The sequence below is a fragment of the Daktulosphaira vitifoliae genome, unplaced genomic scaffold, assembly GCF_025091365.1.
Source record: "Daktulosphaira vitifoliae isolate Bord-2020 unplaced genomic scaffold, ASM2509136v1 Scaffold_2, whole genome shotgun sequence".
Classification (NCBI taxonomy): domain Eukaryota; kingdom Metazoa; phylum Arthropoda; class Insecta; order Hemiptera; family Phylloxeridae; genus Daktulosphaira; species Daktulosphaira vitifoliae.
Genome location: NW_026099573.1, coordinates 8,249,915 through 8,272,792, shown reverse-complemented (window position 1 = coordinate 8,272,792; position 22,878 = coordinate 8,249,915). Strand labels below are relative to the sequence as shown.

General features: G+C 24.8%; 4 protein-coding genes across 9 annotated transcripts; 2 read left to right on the top strand and 2 right to left on the bottom strand.

Moving 5' to 3' along the window:
* The first annotated feature begins 3,890 nt into the window (after window positions 1-3,890).
* Window positions 3,891-16,642, top strand: LOC126897831 (uncharacterized). Of its 2 annotated transcripts, XM_050671727.1 has the most exons (9): window positions 3,891-4,014; window positions 12,346-12,508; window positions 12,575-12,781; window positions 12,857-13,059; window positions 14,271-14,544; window positions 14,609-14,707; window positions 15,628-15,821; window positions 15,902-16,031; window positions 16,092-16,642. In XM_050671727.1, the coding sequence occupies exons 2-9, from the start codon at window positions 12,386-12,388 to the stop codon at window positions 16,470-16,472; spliced, it is 1,611 nt and encodes a 536-aa protein (XP_050527684.1). In that variant the 5' UTR covers window positions 3,891-4,014; window positions 12,346-12,385; the 3' UTR covers window positions 16,473-16,642. The 2 variants fall into 2 exon arrangements, with proteins under 2 accessions (XP_050527684.1, XP_050527685.1); XM_050671728.1 differs by lacking the exon at window positions 3,891-4,014 and having other exon boundaries at window positions 12,390-12,503.
* On the bottom strand, window positions 7,130-11,735 carry LOC126897830 (cell division cycle protein 23 homolog). The gene is made up of 9 exons (XM_050671726.1): window positions 11,554-11,735; window positions 10,726-10,896; window positions 10,028-10,661; window positions 9,607-9,802; window positions 9,361-9,540; window positions 8,790-8,954; window positions 8,462-8,705; window positions 7,551-7,812; window positions 7,130-7,494 (listed from the first exon to the last, which is right to left on the bottom strand). The coding sequence occupies exons 1-9, from the start codon at window positions 11,661-11,663 to the stop codon at window positions 7,369-7,371; spliced, it is 2,088 nt and encodes a 695-aa protein (XP_050527683.1). The 5' UTR covers window positions 11,664-11,735; the 3' UTR covers window positions 7,130-7,368.
* Window positions 16,643-17,923: 1,281 nt separating the features above from the next.
* On the bottom strand, window positions 17,924-19,564 carry LOC126898480 (iron-sulfur cluster assembly 1 homolog, mitochondrial-like). Its single transcript, XM_050672531.1, has 5 exons — window positions 19,218-19,564; window positions 18,801-18,854; window positions 18,632-18,737; window positions 18,321-18,478; window positions 17,924-18,113 (listed from the first exon to the last, which is right to left on the bottom strand). The coding sequence occupies exons 1-4, from the start codon at window positions 19,293-19,295 to the stop codon at window positions 18,330-18,332; spliced, it is 387 nt and encodes a 128-aa protein (XP_050528488.1). The 5' UTR covers window positions 19,296-19,564; the 3' UTR covers window positions 17,924-18,113; window positions 18,321-18,329.
* A 247-nt stretch (window positions 19,565-19,811) lies between these two features.
* Window positions 19,812-22,853, top strand: LOC126898478 (UPF0692 protein CG33108-like). Of its 5 annotated transcripts, XM_050672527.1 has the most exons (6): window positions 19,818-19,942; window positions 20,028-20,229; window positions 20,773-20,901; window positions 20,963-21,223; window positions 21,293-21,581; window positions 22,570-22,839. In XM_050672527.1, exons 2-6 carry the CDS (start codon window positions 20,222-20,224, stop codon window positions 22,588-22,590), a joined length of 708 nt encoding a protein of 235 aa, XP_050528484.1. In that variant the 5' UTR covers window positions 19,818-19,942; window positions 20,028-20,221; the 3' UTR covers window positions 22,591-22,839. The 5 variants fall into 5 exon arrangements, with proteins under 5 accessions (XP_050528487.1, XP_050528484.1, XP_050528486.1 ...); XM_050672529.1 differs by having other exon boundaries at window positions 19,822-20,323; window positions 22,570-22,844; XM_050672528.1 differs by lacking the exon at window positions 22,570-22,839 and adding an exon at window positions 21,897-21,993 and having other exon boundaries at window positions 19,823-20,229.
* Window positions 22,854-22,878: the final 25 nt, after the last annotated feature.

The following is a 22,878-nucleotide window of genomic DNA, read 5'->3' as shown; positions in this document are numbered from 1 at the left end:
AACATAACTGAGCGACTATTGGATAAATTAAGAGCCGTTTATCTTACCATTTGACAGCCGAGTAGCATTATGTTCATTGTATTATACATTTATGACACTTAAATTATGTTCAACTGAATATTTGGATTTGTCGCTCTTTTTTCTTGCCTTGATTGACTTCAGTACTCATTTTCTCAAATATCTGTCATTCGAATTAATTAAATAATTAATGATTTTGTCGCCAAATCGTTGTTTAGTTTAAAATTTATTAATTTACAATTGCTCTCTTATAGTATATTACTATTTGGATATGACTATTTTATATTAATACGTCTCTCGGCTACGTATTTCACCCTAAATATAAAAAAAGTAATATTTTCTGATCTAAAAATTATTTTTTAAAATATAAGTAAATATAAATAAAATATAAGTAAGTTAAATGTGTATGTTTCTATTTAAAACAATTAAGTTGGTATCATTTAAGGAAGGAAAGAGGACAAACATAAAAAGTATTTCTAAGATTATTACTTTAGAAAAAATTTAGTGATCAATAATATGTAAAGCTGATTAAATAGCACATTATATATATAATAAATATCTCAGTAATATTTCGCACAATTTTATGAGCAGTTATATGTAACAGTTTTATAAATTTAATAAGTTCACAGGTTTGTAAACAATTAATTTGTTTTTTAAATTTTTGATCAAAAGTTATTACAGTGCATAATCGATTATATTAATATAAGTTACAATATATGTTTAGTCTTAAATAAAATGTAATAAGAAAATTTAAAACTTCCATCAAACATCATAACAATTTCTGCTAAAAATATAACAAAAAGAATAATTGGTGCTTGAATAATTTGTAAAATTAATTATATTAAATTAAAAATTAATTTGTATACTAAACGTTGTCATAGTCGTCATTATATACAATTTATAAATGCAACTTATTTACAATACTAATGGGCGGTAAATAACGAATAATAAAATAACCTAACAGGATTGTCTGTTAATAATAATTTTAGTTTATTTGAGAGACAAATTCCAACAGCCGTTTTTAGCAGATGGAAATAATATTTGAAAAACGGCGACAAATTCATTGATTATTATAAATTTGATGGACAAATATTTGAGAAAATTAATACTGAAGTTGATGGAGCTACAAATAGTAAGAGCGTCAATTCAAATAAAAGATTAATTCATTAGCAAACTGGCAATGTGGTGTTCTTAAATATTAAGAACATTTTTAATGCTCTCTCTTTAGATTTATTAAAGCAACGTTGCCAGTTTGCTTATGAAGTTATTGATATACCGCGGACCACGCAACTGAGTTACTAATGAATAAGACAAGATCCTTTTATCTTACAATTTGTCCGCTTAGTTGTATTCTCTCATACAGTGCACTAATTGCACTATACTTCTATTATATTTTGTTCAAATAGTTATTTGAATTTGTCGCTCTTACTACCTGTCTCGATTGATTCAGTACTCAATTTTTTAAAATAGCTGCCAATCGAATTAAAAATAATCAATGAATTTATTGTTCTAGTGGATTATTAATTTTTATGTGATAATTTTTATCATTACACATTTTTCGATCGCAAACATCCAACCGTCTAGGAATTAAATTGCTAATAATTTCCGAGGTCCATCAGTCATTAAAAAAATGAAGTTAGTAAGGGATAAGGGACGGATCTAAAAAGTATTTAACCACTCAATCGGAAAAAAAAACAGATTACATAAATATATTTTCAAGATTTAATTATTTTTGGAGAACTATAGTGCTTAATGATAAATTAATCATTATCTAAAGCTATTTAAACAACATTTTTTAAATTTTTTTAGTAATCTTTGACGCAATTTTTATTTAACCGTTTTATACATTCATTAAATTCACAATAAAGTTTTAATATTACATAACTATATAAAAAGTTATAATTGCTTTTGATTTTTTATTAAATCTCAAATGTAAACTTTAATTTTCAAAGTGTGGAATAAAATTAATTTTTGAAACATTCCTATTCTTTGACATAAAAATTTTACAGAAACATACTTAGTTAACCTGATTTACAAGTTAATTTTATGGAAAAACTCTTTATAAGTACACAAATTGGTTCATTAGCATAATGTTTTTAAAAAATAATATTGTGGTTGTTTAATGTAAATATATGAATGTACCTAAATAAGAAAGTTATGATCATCCTAGAATGTTCTAGAAAACGTTTTCTATCGTAGACTAATTATAACTACAAAAGTTATACATTAAAGTTTTAGATTCGTGACTTCGTTAAGTAGACTTCAATTCATGTAATCAGACGCTTATATTGAAGTACTCTGTGAATACTTTTATAACTTTGCGTGCAGTTATTTGTGATTTGGTTCATTTGTTAGTTAAAATATTTTATCATGAATATTGGTAAAATCATCAAAGTTAATTTCTTTATTGAATTATAGTAAATAATAATTTACATTCATAAAATATTAATAATTAAATATAAAAATAGATACTTTTTAGATTAAGACAATCTAATTATTAATAAATTATTTAATTATTACTGCTAGGAATTATATGCACTTATAAGTTTTTTTAAGTCTTCTTGATGGGTTTCAAGTTTGTGCGAATTTGTCGTAGCATAATATAATACTGTAAAAATATATTTCTTTTCAGGAGAGGTAATATTTAAATAAAAGGCAAAAAATTGTAAACAATTTTTATCCGATTAACTGATTGTGTTTCAAAATCGTTTAAAGATTTATATTTAAATGGAAATTCATTAACCTTCCGAGAGGTGCGGGTATGAATCAGATACGCAGCGGAAATTTTATAATTTTATAATTCATTTTATAATATTATAAAAATTATTTGGGAACTATTAACTGCTAAATATTAATAATTAGTTTTCTACATTGCCACTGTAATGAACTACAGAATATGTTAGATATACGACCAAAGTTTGTTAGTTTCAATATTTCGCATCATGATTTAAAAATTTAACCTTGAAAAAAATTGTGTTCTAGATCAATTTTAATAATAGTCTCTTAAATAACATGAAATTAAAAGCAACTTTTATAAGCATGTGTAATTGTACTTCCATGCAGTGAAGGGTCAATAAAGTAGATCATTAGTCATCTTTTTAAATTTTAATGAGTATAATAAGATCTCATGTTAAATAATGTTTAATGAAAAGCAGACTAAAAAGAACTTATGCTAACTAAATTAGCAACAACTATGTTTGTAAAGTAAATCAAATACTATTTTATATCATTGAATAATGTTCACATAAGGTATTTAACATTTTTTTTTTTTCAAAACCATTATTAATTTAATTTCATGTCCTACAAGGATAATTTTATGATTATTTTATAGTAAAAATTAAGGGTCAAATTAGAATTTTTTCAAGAAGATTTTAGACATTAAAATTAACTTTTAACCATTTTTATTATCCATACGACTTTTTTTTGTAAGTGGGTGACGATAATTCAAGGAAGGGTGTGCGCTACCTGCAATCTTCCGCTTAATCATCCACTGTTAAAAGAAAAAATAAGTAAAAAAANTAAAAAAAAAAACACATCATAGTAAAATTAATACCTTCTCAGCTTCGCATCGAAGCTAAAAATAAAACTTCAAATGTATTTAACCACTTAAATAACATATAAATTTAACAATTAAACTATAAAAATTAAAAGTGGAATAATTTTCTAGAATTAAATAAATATATATATGCATGTGATAGTTTTATCGACGTAATATACAATAAAGTCTAAAAAATTCCTTAACTCAAAACTACCACTTGATTATTGTCAAGTTTAATACGGAGCATTATTAAATATAGGTATTCATAAACAAAATTTCCACTCTAGAATGATTATGAAAAATATACGATTGAAGTTAAAACCTTTATACAAAAATTGATGGGTCATGGTGCCAAGAATTCAATTTCATTCTTAATCGAATTTCGAACGCTGTTCATCATAAAGTACCAGTAATGAAATCATTATATTTGACTACTTTGCGTTCAAAAAGATGACATAGTAAGTTACTGATATCGGACTTAGTATAGATAAAAATTATTTTTCTAAAGTTTACATAAATTCATTTTTATCTTAAAATTCTAATTTTGGTATATGAATGCTAAATTACTAAATATTAATTTTATACTATATTTAATTGCTATAATAAATATTTATTTAAATATTATACTTCTTAATCAAAGAACTACTAATCAGGATTAATGAAGGATATAGGAATTAATTTTGCTTTTGGTATAATCCACCAATTTTTTAAAATTAAATACTATTTACAGATTTGTATCAAAACGTTTCTAATGATAATGATTTTAATCACTGTCAAATATCTCATTTATACTTATCCATTTTTACCACATCCATACTGTGCTACTTTTTTTTTATTTAAGGCATTGTGAATGGGAGTGCATTGCTATAAAAAATTAATTTTCCAAACAATGGATATTAGATATATTAGTCCCAGGTTTTTAATTAACTGTGTAGTATAATATTCACAGAGCAAATAATTTAATAAGAGTGCATACAAGGCAATTTCTTAAATTAGTATATCTAATTAGAAAATACTTACACAAAATTGTTAGAATAATTGAAATATTGTTTATTCATAACCCATATCATTCATTTTTACCAATAGATATTTATATAAATAGGATGTCTTACCTCAAAACAAACTAAAATAAAATATGAATATTTCTAATTCCCCTTTTGATTAAAATACAAAATTATGAATATTATTTTAGCTTCGATGCGAAGCGGAGAAGGTATTAATTTTACTATGATGTGGTTTTTTTTTTTATGTCTGTTGCCACTTTTTCTCAGCTCTCACTGGACCGATTTCTTTCAAAAATACGTCAAAAGATCACAAATCGTATCTAGTTGAAGACATTACCCTTAAAAATTGAAAAAAATTCCCTCGTTCCCCGCAAATGGGGGAAATATCCAAAAAAATTACAAATTTAAAAATCGCTAATTTTCGAAATTTTTTCACTTTTTTTTCTTAAAACTTCCATAACTTTTTGAAAAATCAACAAATCAACATAATTTTTTTTTATACTAAAACCTTAGATATTTACCTTTCATTTGATATCATTTTTTTGAAAATCTATCACTTAACCTGCTCATTGGGGGGGATTTAAAATGGCAACTTTTTTACAAAAATTAATTTTTTCAACTTAATTTTTGAAAATGTTCCGGAAAGACTGCGTCCTTTAAACATATATCAAATTAAAGCTTATTTTATGTACTACAAAATGAAAAAAAAAAATTTGTCCCGACACTTTTTTTTCTACATTTAAACGGCTGCCGTAGTTAAAAAAACACTATTTTTGTGTTAAAATTTTCGATTTTCGATTTTAAATTTTCAACTTAAAAATGCTATAACTTTTTGAAAAATGTATATATCAGCACAAATTTTTTTTTTCTAAATACATTATAAGTACATCTTTCATTTGACATACTTTTTATTAAAATTGGACAATTTCCCCTTATATAGGGGGCGTTCAAAACTTAAAATATTGTAAAAAACATAGATCTTTTTCAACTGAACTTTTGAAAATGTTCCGGAAATACTGCGTCCTTTAAACATATATCAAATCAAAGGTTATGTTATATACTATCAAATGAAAAAAAAAAATTTGTCCCGACATCTTATCTTCTATGTGCAAATGGCTGTCGAAAATTTAAAAAAAAATGTAATGTTTGCGATAAAAATTACATTTTATCGGGATGTTTTTTGTACTTAAAACTGCCATAACTTTTTCAAAAATGAACAAATAAAAATAATATTTTTTTGTATTGAAACCTTAGATATTTCCCTTTCATTTGATATAATTTTTTTTGAAAATCTAACACTTATTCTGCTCACTGGGAGGATTTAAAATAGTAACTTTTTTACAAAAAATAACTTTTTCAACTTAATTTTTGAAAATGTTCCGGAAAGACGCGTCCTTTAAACATATATCAAATTAAAGCTTATTTTATGTACTACAAAATGAAAAAAAAAATTTGTCCCGCCACTTTTTTTTCTACATTTAAACGGCTGCCATAGTTAAAAAAACACTATTTTTGTGTTAAAATTTTCGATTTTAAATTTTCAACTTAAAAATGCTATAACTTTTTGAAAAATGTATATATCAGCACAAATTTTTTTTTTCTAAATACATTATAAGTACATCTTTCATTTGACATACTTTTTATTAAAATTGGACAATTTCCCCTTATATAGGGGGCGTTCAAAACTTAAAATATTGTAAAAAACATAGATCTTTTTCAACTGAACTTTTGAAAATGTTCCGGAAATACTGCGTCCTTTAAACATATATCAAATCAAAGGTTATGTTATATACTATCAAATGAAAAAAAAAAATTTGTCCCGACATCTTATCTTCTATGTGCAAATGGCTGTCGAAAATTTAAAAAAAAATGTAATGTTTGCGATAAAAATTACATTTTATCGGGATGTTTTTTGTACTTAAAACTGCCATAACTTTTTCAAAAATGAACAAATAAAAATAATATTTTTTTGTATTGAAACCTTAGATATTTCCCTTTCATTTGATATAATTTTTTTTGAAAATCTAACACTTATTCTGCTCACTGGGAGGATTTAAAATAGTAACTTTTTTACAAAAAATAACTTTTTCAACTTAATTTTTGAAAATGTTCCGGAAATACTGCGTCCTTTAAACATATATAAAATTAAAGCTTATTTTATGTACTACAAAATGAAAAAAAAAAATTTGTCCCGACGATCTATCTTCTATACGCAAATGGCTACCATATTGAAAAATATACTATTTTTGTATGATAATTATGGGTTTTGTATTTTATTTTAATAGAAGTTGATGTTGCTTTTGCAATTATCCATCAATTTTTTAAAATTAAACACTATCTACAGATTTGCATCGAAGCGTTTCTTATGATAGTGATTTTAATCACTGTCAGATTAAATCTATACTGAACCCTACTATGCAATGTCTCCACTATGCCGCGACCCCACTGTGCTACCGTTTTTTTTAATTTAGTTTTTGAAAATAGCATGGATAGGAGAATACTAGGCATAATATATATAATTTTTAATACATTTAAGAAAATTAGCAAAACAAAAATTATTTGATTTCAGTATGTAAGAATATATTTTTGATAGCTATAATCTAACATTTAAATATTTTTAGTAGTAGCATTAAATTTATTGTGCAATATGATGATATGCATGTAGTACACAATATTTACAGACAACAAAAAATTGTTTAATTTATAAGTTAAATAAAATTATAATTAAAATTACATAAATTTCAAGAAAACATTTTTTTCCTTAAGTACACTTAAAAAATATTGGTAAAAGCTTTATAGACATTATAACTATAAAGCAAATAAAAATCGACGTGCTCTTAACGGTCCTCCTGCAGATGATGAGCCACTAGTATTTCCTGTAACTCCAACTCTACTTTCAATTTCATTAACTAAACTGTTGACATTTTCCTGTAACTGAAATAAAAATTGAAAAAATTTATTCACTTAGAAGACAATAATATGAGCTATACCTCTAATACATTTTTGTTGTCAGTATTTTGTTCTTCAATACATAAAGATCTACATTTATCAGCCATGGCAAATGATTTTTCATAATTATTCTGATCTAAATAATGATGTCCTAAGTATAAATAAATCTTAGCTAATATAAGATTAATAATTTTTTCTGAAGCTTTTTCAGCTAGTGCATTTTTTAGAGCTATTTTATTTAGACAGTGAAAATTATCACATACAACTTGGCTATTGCTATTATCACAATATTTTTCATAAAACCTAAAAAATATATATAATTTCTTTATGTTCTATTAAATTATTTATTTTTAAAATCATATTTAAATTAAAAAAATTAATATCCTAAAAAGTTCAATGAAAAAAATTATTAATTTTAGTTAACTCTTTATTGAATGATTTTTTTGTAAAAACGACATATTTGATAAGATAGTTTACTAAATATGAAATTACATTTTTTAGACTATCTTCTTCTTTTTCCTCACCTTAATCCCAACTACTTGGGGTTAGCCACTCTTATCCTAAACTTTCACTTGGAACGATCCCATATCTTATATGAATATATCAACTGTCCTCATATCTCTTTTTTGGTCTTCCTCTACCTCTTCTTCCCTCAACATTCATTTTCATAACTGTTCTTACAGCTTTCAATTCCTCTCTCCTCATAACATGACCAAACCATCTAAGTCTATTTTCTCTTATCTTATCCACGATAAACGCCACATTCTTTAGACAATAAAACCAATATTTCTAAAATGTATAAAACCTTATACATTTGATTAAAATAGAGTAGCACTAAAACTAAAATTAATAAATTCAAACTAAAAAATAAATATTTGTTAGTTTAAAAACTAATAATACAAATTATTTTTATTGACTATAATAATTTTTTATAATTAGTATATTTTCTTACTTTGCTATTTTAAATAGAACTGATCCTTCAGTATCAAAACGTAAAGCCTTATAATAACATGTCAGAGCTTCACAAATTCTGTCTGTGCGCTCATACATTTCACCTAATGCAACTAGCATACGTGAATCATGAGGTCTTAAAGTATATGCTTGACTAAAATAATACAATGCATAGTTTGGTAATTTTACTAATTCATAAATTTGTCCTAGGCCATACCATGCTCTATAATCTTTTATATTAATTTCTATATAGATATGTAAAAGGAAAAATAAATTTTCATTAATTATTATTATCATTATTTCCATAAATGTTTAGAATATAATCATACGTAATGATTGACGATATGATGCAATAGCTGCATAAGAATTTTTCATTTCAATATATTCATGTCCCAATAAAGTCCATGCAGTTACATTAGAGGGATTCATTCTTAATGCTTTTTTAAAATATAATACAGATTTTGCATGATCACATTTCAAACTATACATGTTACCTAAAATAGAAATCATTAATTATTTAAAATTAAAATTGTCATAGCAGTTATAAATGATAAGATAATTTTTAAATTTATGTTACTAAAAGATTTAGGTGATATTTTTTTAAAAATTAGTAAACAGTGTGGAATGAATTTTGTCAACTGTTGATGAAAAATTTGCCAACTAAATTACCTTGGCAAGAAAAAGAATCTACAGTATATTCTAAAAATACTGACCATAAATGACTTTAATAAATTTTTAGGTGATATGACACCCCTATACTACTTTATGAAATCCCTGAATTTTTTGGCTCAATAAAACTTGAAATGATACAGTATATGAACTTTCAGTGGCTTGATATAAAATATTCTAAATGGTATTAAAATTAGATATAATAATGTAAAGTACAAAAGAAAATCATACCAAGAATACATAATGTTTCTTGACGATAACGATCAACATATGATGCATGTTTAGATAAAACAATGAGTTGATCACGGTGGTCACACACATACATTAAATTTGACAACAAATCTATATTATCTAGTCTGTATGGATCTAATTGTAGAACATTTATAAACTCATTTACAGATTGAACAATTTCTGAAAAAATATTTTATAAATACTAAAAATTAGCATGTATTTATTAATAATGTGATAAAATTTTACCTCTTTTATTATGATATGAAATGGCTAATTGACACCGTAAGTAAGGCCATTTTTGGAATACTTCATTACCATACTGTAAAATATCATTGTATATTTGCAATGCTTTATCAGTCAATTGAAAATCCAAGTATACATGTGCTAAAAATATTAAATGCATCCAATGATTAGGATGGTTTTGTAACTTTAGTTCTTCAAGCTGCAAAACAATTTCACATAGATAATTATGTTTTTTAATGTACTTTAAAATTACATTTGAATATCATTCACTAATTGTTCATTGAACAAAATTTATAAGTAACACTAATAATATATTTATCTCAATTATTTGCTTAAAAATTGGAATTTTTTTTTTATCAATTACTGTAAAACAGCTATTAAGTCTAATAAGGATAATGCATTTATTTAGATTTTAATTTAGTACCATTTTAATATCTTTGATTAAAGTAGAAAGCTCAAGCCAAGCACCCCAATGGCATGGTTGAATTTCCAATGATTCAATTAATAATCTTGTTGCTTCTTCACACCTGTCAACTTTTTTTAACATTACTGCTGCTAGCCACAGTAAGTAGGGATCTCCACAACCATTTTCAAGGCTTTTACAAGCATCAAATGTGACACTAACTTTGGATTGCACATTTTTTTTTCTGAATAAACTACTTTTATTATTTTTATTAGAAATGGTTTTTTTTTGGACATTGGTAATCATTGGTTTTAAATTGCTACGTCTTCTACTAGAACATCTCTTTATTGGTGTTGATTCATTTTGTTGATTAACATTAATTTTAAGATCAATTTCATCATCTTCCATTTCTGAAATAAAAGATGATTGTGATTGAATATCATCTTCAACTTCATCATCTTCACCACCATATACAGTAAAAATTAGAAGTTCGTCTAGTAATAATATAAAGTTTCGCTGCATATCTACTAATTTTGGTTCTTCAAATAAATTTGTACGTTCATATATTGATTGATTATATAAACTTATATATCTAGCCATATAATGCAAAAACATTGTTTCAGGGTTGTTAGAATTTTTTGATACATGAGCACATCTGAAAAATGATTTTAGAAAAATTAAATTTGTTATAATATCTAATATTTGTATTAAATTATTACGTGTAGTATTCTTCAGTTTCATAGTATGATCGTGCTTTACTATATATAAGGTAATCTTCGGTACTATCAAATTGATCGACATCATGATAGGCCATCATATCACCATCCACTCCTCTTTCATTATCAAATAATGGTGGAATTTCTTTTAAAGTTAATAATAACTCAGACAGCCTAATTANTAAAGTTAATAATAACTCAGACAGCCTAATTATAAAAAGTAAAACTTTACATACATATTACAATAACTTACATCCTCCTACTTCCCAAACTTAACATGCTACAAAGGGTGGTGGTCCTCTTTCTAATAATAGGGAACTAAAGATTGGTCTTGGCTTAGCCAATGGTTGATAGGACGGATATTATGGACGTCTTGCAGCAGGGACAAAATACCACCAATGATAAAATTATAAAAAAATCATGTTGGCATTTTAGGGATAAAAAATCGGGATCTTGTGCATCAAAACATATGTTTTTACCCACTAGGCCAAGCCGACTTCATAAAAGTTTACATAATAACTATATAAAAATAACTTGGTACTTTAAAACATTTAATAACATTGGATTCATTAAAAAAAATTACAAATATATAATGTTAATAGAAGAGGATACAACGATATTAAATTTACTTATGAATTCAAATATTTCAAAAATACAGGTTTATGCATTGTTACTACAAATATGTAAAACAAAAAAAATTGCTTTTTGATTGCTAATTCTTTAGCCATATTATTATTATATTCAAGGCAAATAATTGATTAATTTTATTAATACTTTTAAGTACTTCAATTAAAATAAATAATAGAATACATTAAAAAAGTAGACACATACATTTTACCACTGTGCAATAAACATCTATCTCGGCATTCTTGAAGGGCATATATTACTTCCCATTTAATATCTGATGAAATTTTATATTTTTTAATGTAATTTGAAAACATAATTTTTATTATTTAGGTATTTATATAATAAGTTTGTAAGATTTTTTGAAACTAAAATTTTTTAAAAAAAAAACATTGATAAACTGAAAATAATATAACAGATAAGATTATCTATGATAATATTATAATATTTTATCAATAATTTTTATCATTATCACGTATAACAATAGCATCAATGACTAGTGATTAATGTAATTTAAATTTCTTCATACTTTCTTTTTTTATTTTTTCTTTAAATTGAGGTTGGCCTACGTGAACATTTCTCCGGATAAAGGAAGAATTCATCTCTATAGGGTTGAATAATTTCATATATCTAGACATGTAGTCCGTTAGTTTTTAATATTTTTCTGGAATAGAGGGTATCTGGGGAAATTCAGGGGCTGAACTCTCCATAAATTTATCACTGCACGTAGATAGAATTTTATTTTTGAAAATCGTCTGTAGATGGTAAAACATAACTTAAAAACAAGAAAATAATACTCTGTCCATTCTTCAAAATACATATATGTATTATTTTTATAGAATATGAAATATGTTACTTTATATATATATATACTACGGACATACTGGTTTCTTAATACATATATCCATAGCTACTATATTAAAAATTTGTTTTTAATTTTCTATATTAACATCTAAACTGAAAATAGTAAATATTTGTACGATTTTTTTTGTTCGACAGTACATAAATAACATTAAGTTATAGGATAAAACTAAATAGAATGTCCGAAATTAAATCACTTATAACAGATCATAAAATAAGTGAAGATTTCATATACTTCTTAAGTTTCTTCAAAGACTCATTTGATACATTAAAAAAAGATAGCGAAAAAGAAATATGTAAGGTAATTTCTTAATTCACTATTGTATAAAATATAATGATTTCGATTTATTCAAAATAATTTTTATAGATATGGTTGGAAAAATTAGCCGTTGGACCATACAAAAGTACAATTGAGAGACAAATCAGAAATATATATTTATCACAGCTTATACTAAGTATTAATGAAAAAAAGTTAAAGCCACCATTCAACGCACTACCCGAAAATGGACCACTTCCTCAAGATAAATATTTTAAAGATGTTATGACCAAACCAGAAATGGCGATAAAGCAAGAGGTAATTTAACACCTAATATTAGTATAAAATGTATTATTACTGTTAATGAACAAGTCCTATGAAATTTATAATTAGTTAAATCAAGCTAAAGAATCCTGGGAAGATTTTGTGCATGACCGTGAATTGGAAATGATTGATTTAAGTCAGTTGTCCAAAGATGGAAGAACTTTTATAGCAGTTAAAACATTACCCAAAAATGCAGGTATCTTCACTTATGTGGCAGTATCATTGGGTGGAAACGGATCTTGTGGATGGGTTAATTCGTCCGGAAAACCCGTGTAAGACCATTTACGTACCTATTGTGGTTAAATAAAAACTGCCAGCCACTATAAATATTCAGTTGAATTAAGTCAGTTTTTATTGTGGATTGCAAACTTTTATGATCACTTACTTTTATATTATAGTTTGCTTAACATTTTTGACAACTCACAATAATAATAAATACTCATAAAAAATTAAAACTTATTAGTTCGAGCTAATTTCAAACAGTTGGTAAACCTCAATTTAATACTAATTTTGTCTATACAGTGGTCAGTAAGTAAGGAAACAGGTCAATTGTTCCAAGCAATGAGATCAATAGAAATCCATTTTTTTAATTACTTAACACTCTATATAAAAAACAATACTCAGGGTTGGTAATTTTTTTGCAAATTTTCTTTAAGCATAAATATAAAGAAAAAAGTTGTTTTCCTTTAAAAATATAGAATGATGCTATTTCTTTTTATTTTAATCAATATTTAAAAATATAAGTATTAAAAAACAAATAAATCAGTTCTAATGCAAAATTTATTGATGTTGTTATGATATGTTTATTTATTTATTTTTTGAGTCCGTCAATATATAAAAAAATATTATTTAGATATGTCATAAATGTAATAGTTATTGAAGTGGGGTTTTTTCTAAAAAAAAAATTAAACGATAAAATTATTTGGGTTATAGTGTGATAATACTGAACCCGATAGGATTTTGACCTATTTTGGATAAAACTCTTACGTCTAGGGTTTTTCCAACACTATATATACTTGAATTTTGGAAAATTGTAAGATAGTGGCTGAGACTACAAGCATTACTCGTGGATACGCCTGTTATGACAAATAAAAATTTTTAATCCCATAAGCTATTCCTTGGATTATTATCGACTATTTAAAAAAAGAATTTTTAACGATAAAATAAGCAAAAAGTAGATATTAATGTCTAAAAACTTTTTCAGCACCCCTTGAAAACAATTTTGCTTTGGATATACTAATTACAGAAAGTGATCTACTGAGTAGTGTAGGTAACGGTTGGGTTTAAATTCATCAATCGCGAATTTTTTTTTATGTAATCAAATAATATACAAAGTAATAAGGTGGGAATTATATATTAAATCCCCCCATAAATTATCTATATCTACGCCCTTGGATTTATTACATTTAAAAATAAGTCTTTATTTTTTGTCAAGTAATTGTTATTAGTTTACGATAAATCATATCGTATTATAAATTAATAGATTCTCTCCAGAAATTAAGTCAACAGATATGAAAGTGGAGACGTCTAAGGAATCAGAAAAGGATTGTTTTTTGCAGCAGGATAACATACAAAAAATTACAGCCGAAGTTAGGTCTGTGTTAGCTAAAAGAAAACCACCTGAGGCTCGTATGTTTACTTATCAATTCTACAAAAGCGTATATGATAATATCGAACAAGAAATGCTGAATGAACAAGACCCAAACAGCTTAGCTTGTCGTGATCCTTATATTGAAAAGATGCTTGAAATGCTAACAGTAAGTTGTAAAAAATATTTTAGAAAGCTTTTAAACCACCAAATTATTTTTATTTTATTTTCAGCGAGATATCCAAGCTTGCAATAATACTAATCCCGAAATGTTCAAACGCATTAAAATGCTTTCTATGTTGAAAAAAAAAGTAAAAGCTATCCTTTTGAATGTAAGAATACAAAATATTAAATTTAATTGCGATAAGTGATGCACTATTTATATAGGCGCAACTAGAGAGACTTGGCCTCCAAAATATAAAAAATTATGTTTATTATGTTATATAATAAAAAAAAAAATTATGTGAGGAGAAAATACATTTTGAACACTTCATAAATTTAATCCTAGTTGCGTCAATGGTTTTTTACTACATACAAATGGAAGGATTCTTAAGACACCACTATGTTAAAACTCAAAAACTAAGGAAAAAACATGTCTGTGAACTGGACACGTCTAGGTTGGCGAGAACGTAGAGTGCGATACGGTTTTGCTATAAAAATTCCGTATAAAAGGGAATGTTCAGCCAGATCTAGCGATAAACATGTTTTCAGATACAAAATTTTAAAAACCGAGTTGGGGATTTGAGAAAATATATGTAAAGTAGTAGATGGCGACGTTTCTTCAAAATTTTCCCTCATATAAGAAATGTATAACAAAATCGGATCGCCTAATTAAGCGTCGTGTTAAGTCTGTTTTATCTTAGTGACATACAGTAGTCGTCATTTGTTATAAGTACAATTCATTATTATCCATCTTATTTTAAAAAATTCAGGTATATTAATAGACCCATACTCATATTCAAATCAAGTTTATTATCATACATTGTCAAACGACCGACTTTATTTAATAAGAGGTGTCGATTTTTTTATTACCATAGAAAATATTCAACGGGTTTAAGGTAACCTTGAATGAAAAAAGATATTCATTAAAATTATTTTATGAGTAGTACCTTTTGAAATTTTGTTAAATTTTACAAGATAATTATTTAACTAAGTAAAACCCTTCTTCCTCTCAAATTAATCTTTAGCTCTAGCACAGCTAATAATTAACTTCATATTTTAAAATTATAGATATAAATTATATACATTTTAGATAGAGAAACGAAACAACAATTTGACTTCGATTGAAGTGTCTTCTTCTAGTCCAATCATGACACTTACAAACCCAGCGGCAAACTGTTCAAATTCCATGTCTGAAATGATGTGGCAAGAAGCTTTGTTAGAGAAACCAACAATAAAAGTGGCTGAATCGCTTTCAAAGACTTATCCAGTGTGTTTAGTCAAAACGTAAAGTAATCGAAAACCGTATTTGTAGATGAAAGTTCTTAAAATTATAAGCGCAGTTTATATGCTTGTAATTATTGTAGATTGTTAGCACTTTTGGCTCGGGAACGAAGAAAAATTATCAATCGGATGAAAGAAAAACAAGAAAATCTGATAAAAGCTATGAAAAAAGATTTACAAGAAGAAATAAAACGAGGTATTATTGCATATAAGGTAAGTAAAAATATTTTTATTTTAAAATTCAGCCGTAAAAGAAAAATTAAATGGTTTTAGACAGCCAGAATGGAATGGGTCAATGTTATGCGTATAGTTTTACATTATAACAAGTTAAAAGGCTCACTTACTGATAGAGAGTTAGGAGATTCGTCTGATAAAAAAGGTGAATATTTGCAGGAGACAATTCGCAAAGAAATCGAAAGCACTAAAAAGCGTTTAGATGTGGCTAATCAAAAAAATGACACCTTGCAAGAAGATATCTGTGAACTAAACAAGAACTTACATGAATTAACTGAAAAAGTCGACTGCGAAGAACAACAAGCTATTGATCAATTACGTCAACTTAAAAATGAAATATGCAGTGAAAAGAGTTCAATTTTACAAAGAACTCAAACTATTGAAGAACTCGAGAGAATGTTGAAAGAAATTCAGAAATAAGATTGGTTAATTTAAGCGATAGATAATCAACAGTCTAGAAAATTGTATAAAAAAAAAAAGTTTTAATAAAAATGTTAAACGATTTTTATTTTACCATACAAATCATTATGAAATGTTATCATTTTAATGATTAAATATTTATTTAATTTTATGTATAATAAATATTTACGTGCGAGAAGTGGTGTTTAGGACAATCCGTCAAAGTTAAAACTTTCCCACACATGATTCAAAAAATTGTATTTCCTCTATTAGTTAAAGTATATAAATTATATACCGGTTAATATCATATAGTATAATAGCCATTATAATATGATTTAGATCATTTTATCAATATAAACTTCTTTTTTAAATCATGTGTAACATAAATTTTTTTAATCATTTTTACTTATTTTTGACAGTTGTAGACATACCCTTTGCTAGTGTTCAAAGTGCTAGGCTTTTAGTGTATGCAAAAGCAAAAATTATGGGATTTATCAAATACTTTATTAAATGTAAAAGTAGTATTACGAAAGATACTACACTGTGGCGCAGCCAAAATTTCATAATAGTAAAAGTGTTATATAGTAAAAAATCTACAAAATCCCATGTTTTGCTTATTATTTAATTTTAGAAATAAATATTGCTGTCAATGGAGGGACCCAATCATTCATTGTACACAAATAATATAATATATAAACTTGACATTTCTAAAAGAAATTTACCTAAAATCATTAAGGCATGAATTAATTGACATAAGTATGTTAATACATTGGTAATGTATTATAATGTGTTTTTAATAGGTTATACTTTAAAAAAATTGACTTGAATATTACAATTTTTAAACCAAAAATAATTTGAAGTTTTAATTAATTGAATAAGTTTGTTTTGAATTTTTTGTATGAAAATACAATCATCACCAAAGCATTTATCCCAACTATTTGGGGTCCACTCTGCCTTATGGTTTATGGACAGGATCTATTCACCAGTTGTCAATATGACACAGCATCATTAAAGCTGAGGTAACCAGTATGAGAGCAAGGTGTGTGTTTTTGTTAAGTTTCCTTTATGGTTATCTATCCAAGAATCAACAGCAACAGTACAGATTGCCACTAGACAGTGATTGAATAATCCACTATGTTACATCACACCTCCAGGCGTATTGTAAGAAAATATAATATTTTAAAAATTATTGCTACTGGTTTGTTTTATTATGAAAATATTTTAATGCTTAAAATTAAGAAAAAAACAAAACCTAAAAAATGTTTTAAATTATCAAACATTTACAATGGCTACACCAGTGTTTTTAATCCTTATTGGATATTTAATTTCTTTTGACTCCTATCATAGGTGCAACATTATTAAAACTGTACTCGGAAGATCTTTAATAATTAGGTTAGGACAAATTGATTGAAAAAAGAATGGGTGGTACTAATTAAAAAGTTATTTATAGTAGTTATAAAAAGTAATCACACTACATAATCAATAAACTCATGTTTTGTTAATAAATCAATAAATAACAATTATATTCTATCAATGTAAAAGTCACTATACAAAATTTACAGCATATAATTATTTTACAATTTATAGACTGACTATTATAATAATTTTACTCCCAAAACATTTGTTTCATTTAACATATTGGCATTTACCAATTAATTGAATCTAAAAAAAATTTTTTGATTAGTGTATAAAATTAATTCAACACTAAAAAAATTAAGCTACCAAACTATATTTTACATTACTACAATAATAAGAAAATTAAATATATAAATAATTAATTTTTTTAATTTTTGATAAACACAACAAATTACAATATTTTACTAATTATAACTATAAAATACTATTTTGATAATATTATTTAAAAATTACCAAATTCAATCATATATTAAAACTTTCACCACATCCACATGTTCCTTTAATATTGGGATTGTAAAATACAAACTCTGATGATAATTTTGTTTGTATATAATCCATTTCTGTGCCAAGTAATGTTAATTGAGCTTTTCTATCAATAAATACTCGAACTCCTAAAATGTACAATAAATTTTGATTAATAATAATTGAATTGTTTTTAAAAGGAGGTAATGGCTAATCACTAATTTTATAAAATAATTGTAAAACTTTAAAAATAATAATATAAATATAATTATTTAAAATTGTAGATTTTATATAACAAATACCATCTTGAACAACTTCTTCATCTAATTTATGCATTTCTTCAGCATAATCAAGGGTGTAACTAAGACCATTACAACCTCGTTGTTTTACTCCTATTTTAAGGCCAATCTATAATAAAATATAAAAAACTTTATTTATAATTACACTAAAAAGTAATCTAAAATATCTTACACATTCAGGTTTTACGGAAAGGATTTTTTTCAATTGTTTTATGGCAGATGGAGTCTATAAAAAAAAAAGAAATTATTAATCAATATTTAATTAATTAGTCTAATTAAAACATAATACGTTAGCAAAAAGTCAATGAAAATTTTTAACTTATAATTATATTTATATTCTTATTTAAAATTATACAAAAAACATGTTATTATTATTGTAGCATAATAAAAAATATATATAATTGTTTTCAATAATACACTTTAAATATATAACAATAATTAAAATATTACTTAAATAATACTTTTAATAATTTCAAAATAAAGTAAGATAAATATTATTGTTAAAAGGAATTAAAAGATAAATTAAAGTAGCATGAAAATTTACGATGGTAATTATGTTTACGTTGAATATTATAGTTGTAATACAAACCAAGGTGAGAGCTGCTTTTGTTGTTCGTTTAGTTCCTAACACTGCTCTGACTGAGGCAGTAGTAATTCGTCCTGCCATTAGAGTTAGGCAAATCACACAAAATTTACGAACTATGGACAATAACTAAGTAACATATTCAATTGTAATTAAATTATGAATAAAATTGTTAGTAGAACTTTAATTGATAAACTCAAAATATATTTTTATCAAGAAAGCTATAATTAAAAATAAAAACTTATTTAATAGTTATTAAGTAAATGTGTGTATTTTTATAAATTAAATAATGAAATATAAGTAGATACTTTATTAGCTACTTTTCACTTTTTCAAAATTTTATTTCATCATAAGATGATATTCACTCAGTTATATTTTCAGCTGTTGTAGAGATAAGTTATCTCAGATAACTGATTTTAATAGACATTCTGTGATTATATCACGAATAATTCTTTATATATTTTATTATTATCATAGTAAAATGAATTCATTTTACTATGGTTATTATCACAATTATATATTAGAACATAGATAAAATAGAACGTTTTTAAGAAAGTTTTATAATAACTGTATAAATAATATCAATTAATATATATTTGTAGTTATTATACCACATGAAAACCTAACACTTGAAAAGATGTAGATATTTCATCTTATCGCTTATGTTTTATTCTGGTAGCATTTTTTAATTTCTTTGAAAAATATTTCTGAAAATTTCAAAACTGTAAATTGTAAGATCCTGCGTTAAACTTAAAATATTTTCAAAGGAATAACTATGATATAATTAACATTGATGGTTTTTAATGTTGATTATAGAACTAGTTATCATAAAAAATCTACATTTTACCATATTTGGCATACTATATCAAATATCTAAGTATAGTTGATAACCATCGCATATTTTCGCCAATGTTTAGTTCACACAGGAGTCGAGTACCAAATCTTTTACTCCAATTGTTAAATTACAACAAAGTTACCATCGAGATTGTTGCTATCATTTAAATCCACAAATGACATGGTAAAGTTTTTAATGATTATATTTATTATAATTGTGGACAATATTATTTATAAAAATACTATTTCACAAAATGTTAAAAACTTTCAATTTTCAGGTAAATATGTATATCTTGCAATTTTATTGTAGGATTAAAATTTTATATTTAAAAAATTAGACTTAACTATTCACTATTTCATGAAAGTGCATATATACATGCTTCCCAAATTTGCTTTAAATATCATGTACACTAAGAAATCACTATTGGAATTATTCTACTACACAATTTTTCAAAAGACAAATTTTTAATTTATGTAGTTAAGGATTAACTATCCACAGAAACTATAATTTATTGTTATTAGCAAAAAAAAGTGACATGTATTAATACTACTTGCACTTTAAAGAACATTTAATTAGATTACCCTTAATAAGTGCCAATTTTTGTTTGCTAAAATTTGGTTTAGCAGCACAAATATTAGAACTAAATAAATATGTTTTTAGGTTTATTTATAAGTTTTATTCATTTTAAGATAAAACATAATGCTTTAATATTGCATATATATTTAGGCATGAGACTGCAAATGAGATACTTGCTGAAATAAAAAAAACATGGTGCATGTTATATCCTGGGTACCAAAATCAAGGGTTGAAATGCAAAATTACCCCCCTTAAATCAATTAAACAAATAGGACCAACGTAATTACTTTTTGTCTTATTATTAGTAATTTTTTATAAAACTTGTATACCAATTTTATAGTTGTGGATTGGTTGTATTATGCATGGCTGAACCTTTATCAGATTTTAGTGAACCTCGCGTGACAATTGATTTATTGTATAATGAAGCAAAAAAACGAGGTTTCACTAAATTAGGTGAAATGTTTTCTACTTCCCAAATGTGTGAAATGGCTGATTTATTTTTAGCTAACTGGTACAAAATTTATCATATTAATTATTCACTCATCAAGGATAAGTCATTTATTGTAAAATTGATAAAAGATGATTGTTTAATCATTATATGGTATATATTTTTAAATTTTAAGACTTGCTATACAGTTATTACATCTTCAGTAATTTTTTATTTTATTAGTTATGATGATGATCGCAATATGATGCCAACAGTTAACCAAGGACACACAGCACACTGGGCAATAATTTGTGGAATGATAGGAGAAGACCATGTTATAGCGAGACATGGAAAAAAATCAAAATATAGTGTGTGGCCCATAAATGATTTAGCAGCTAGTAATGATGGATTAATAGAAGTGAAACCTACTTTATATCTAAACATGGATCATTACGTTATACCTAAAGATGGTATTATAAAAAAAAGTCTAGCATCACAATTCATGGTTTTAAAACCAAAGAACAAATCTAAAGTAATTAATTCATTAACTATAATAATATAGAGTGCTTAATAAGTTAAAAAAATATAATTTTTTAAGAAAAAATTTTGGCATTATAAAATAGTAATGTTATTTTAACTTTACCGTAAATTTATTTTTTCCTTTGGATCACTATTAACACAAATAAAATATTAAATTAATATAAGCAGTAAAAATTAACTCTAAAGTAAAGAATTAGGTATTTCCTTATTTATTAATTTACTGATCATGCAAATAGGTCAAAAAATCAATTTTAATTCTAAGAGTATGCTATATTATAATATACATTTTTATTTTATAAATTCACAGATTCTACAAATATAGATGAGACATCACATTTTAGATAATATTTAAGGACGGCAAAATTATAGTAACTATAAATAATATTATTTATAATTACTGATAACTTATAACTGTTGATGCTTTAAAATTTTACTATAATTTTTTTAAAGAATTTTTGAATCCTTACATTATGTTACAATCATATTTTTTGTTATTTGTTTTTGATAATATAACATTTTTTTTTATTTTTTCTGATTTTTGCAACAATATAAGTAAAAATATCAAGTAATAAACTATGAAAAGTTTCATTAATATCTATGTTTACAAATATATTTATGTTTTCATGTTTGTACTGACATTTTGAACTTAAGAATGTTCATCTTTGGAACAATAATTTCAGGTTCAAAGATGAATTTTGCAACGAGTTTGAAACGTTAGCACAAAACTGAAGGTATGGATATATCTGTAAATATTCTAAATAATACAACAATCCATGAAATCATTAACATATTCATAATTTTCATTAATTTATTTACAGTAGTTCCTAAAAAAAATTTAATTTGATTATAAAAGAATAAGGATTGTCTATTTTATTTTGTTTTCCTTTTAAAATAAGTACTTTTTGAGTTTTTTCAATATTCATTCCAATTAGTTATATATATATATATATATTTTTTTTAACAAAATAATTTATTTCCAGACATTAAATATTCAGTTTTGATGATTATGACAAGTATACAGAAAAAAAATTTTAAATTAAATTTGTCTTAAAACATAACATTTGGATTATTGTTGAAAGTGTTAAATTAAGAATCAAGCTAATTTGTATGAAAAGTTATGTATGTAAGTAAAGAGTCCAATGTTTAACACAACGTAGCACATGGTCTATATTTAATAGTTACCATTTTAATTTATAATTTTGATTTTAATATTATAAGTTAATAAATATTATATATTTATATTATTTTTTAAAAAATAAATGTTCAGTTTGTAATAAAGAATAATTTAG

Excerpts from the sequence above, each read along its gene's own strand:
- LOC126897831 (XM_050671727.1), top strand. The coding sequence starts at position 12,386 with ATGTCCGAAATTAAATCACTTATAACAGATCATAAAATAAGTGAAGAT. Across the intron at positions 12,509-12,574 it reads GCGAAAAAGAAATATGTAAG|ATATGGTTGGAAAAATTAGC; the intron begins GTAATTTCTTAA and ends TAATTTTTATAG. Across the intron at positions 14,545-14,608 it reads AGATGCTTGAAATGCTAACA|CGAGATATCCAAGCTTGCAA; the intron begins GTAAGTTGTAAA and ends TTTTATTTTCAG.
- LOC126898480 (XM_050672531.1), bottom strand. The coding sequence starts at position 19,295 with ATGGCAGGACGAATTACTACTGCCTCAGTCAGAGCAGTGTTAGGAACT. Across the intron at positions 18,738-18,800 it reads TTTCCGTAAAACCTGAATGT|ATTGGCCTTAAAATAGGAGT; the intron begins GTAAGATATTTT and ends ATTTTATTATAG. Across the intron at positions 18,479-18,631 it reads TGAAGAAGTTGTTCAAGATG|GAGTTCGAGTATTTATTGAT; the intron begins GTATTTGTTATA and ends TGTACATTTTAG.
- LOC126897830 (XM_050671726.1), bottom strand. The coding sequence starts at position 11,663 with ATGTTTTCAAATTACATTAAAAAATATAAAATTTCATCAGATATTAAA. Across the intron at positions 10,662-10,725 it reads GAAACTGAAGAATACTACAC|ATGTGCTCATGTATCAAAAA; the intron begins GTAATAATTTAA and ends ATCATTTTTCAG. Across the intron at positions 9,803-10,027 it reads TAATCAAAGATATTAAAATG|CTTGAAGAACTAAAGTTACA; the intron begins GTACTAAATTAA and ends ATTGTTTTGCAG.
- LOC126898478 (XM_050672527.1), top strand. Across the intron at positions 20,902-20,962 it reads ATTAAACAAATAGGACCAAC|TTGTGGATTGGTTGTATTAT; the intron begins GTAATTACTTTT and ends CCAATTTTATAG. Across the intron at positions 21,582-22,569 it reads AACCAAAGAACAAATCTAAA|ACATTAAATATTCAGTTTTG; the intron begins GTAATTAATTCA and ends ATTTATTTCCAG.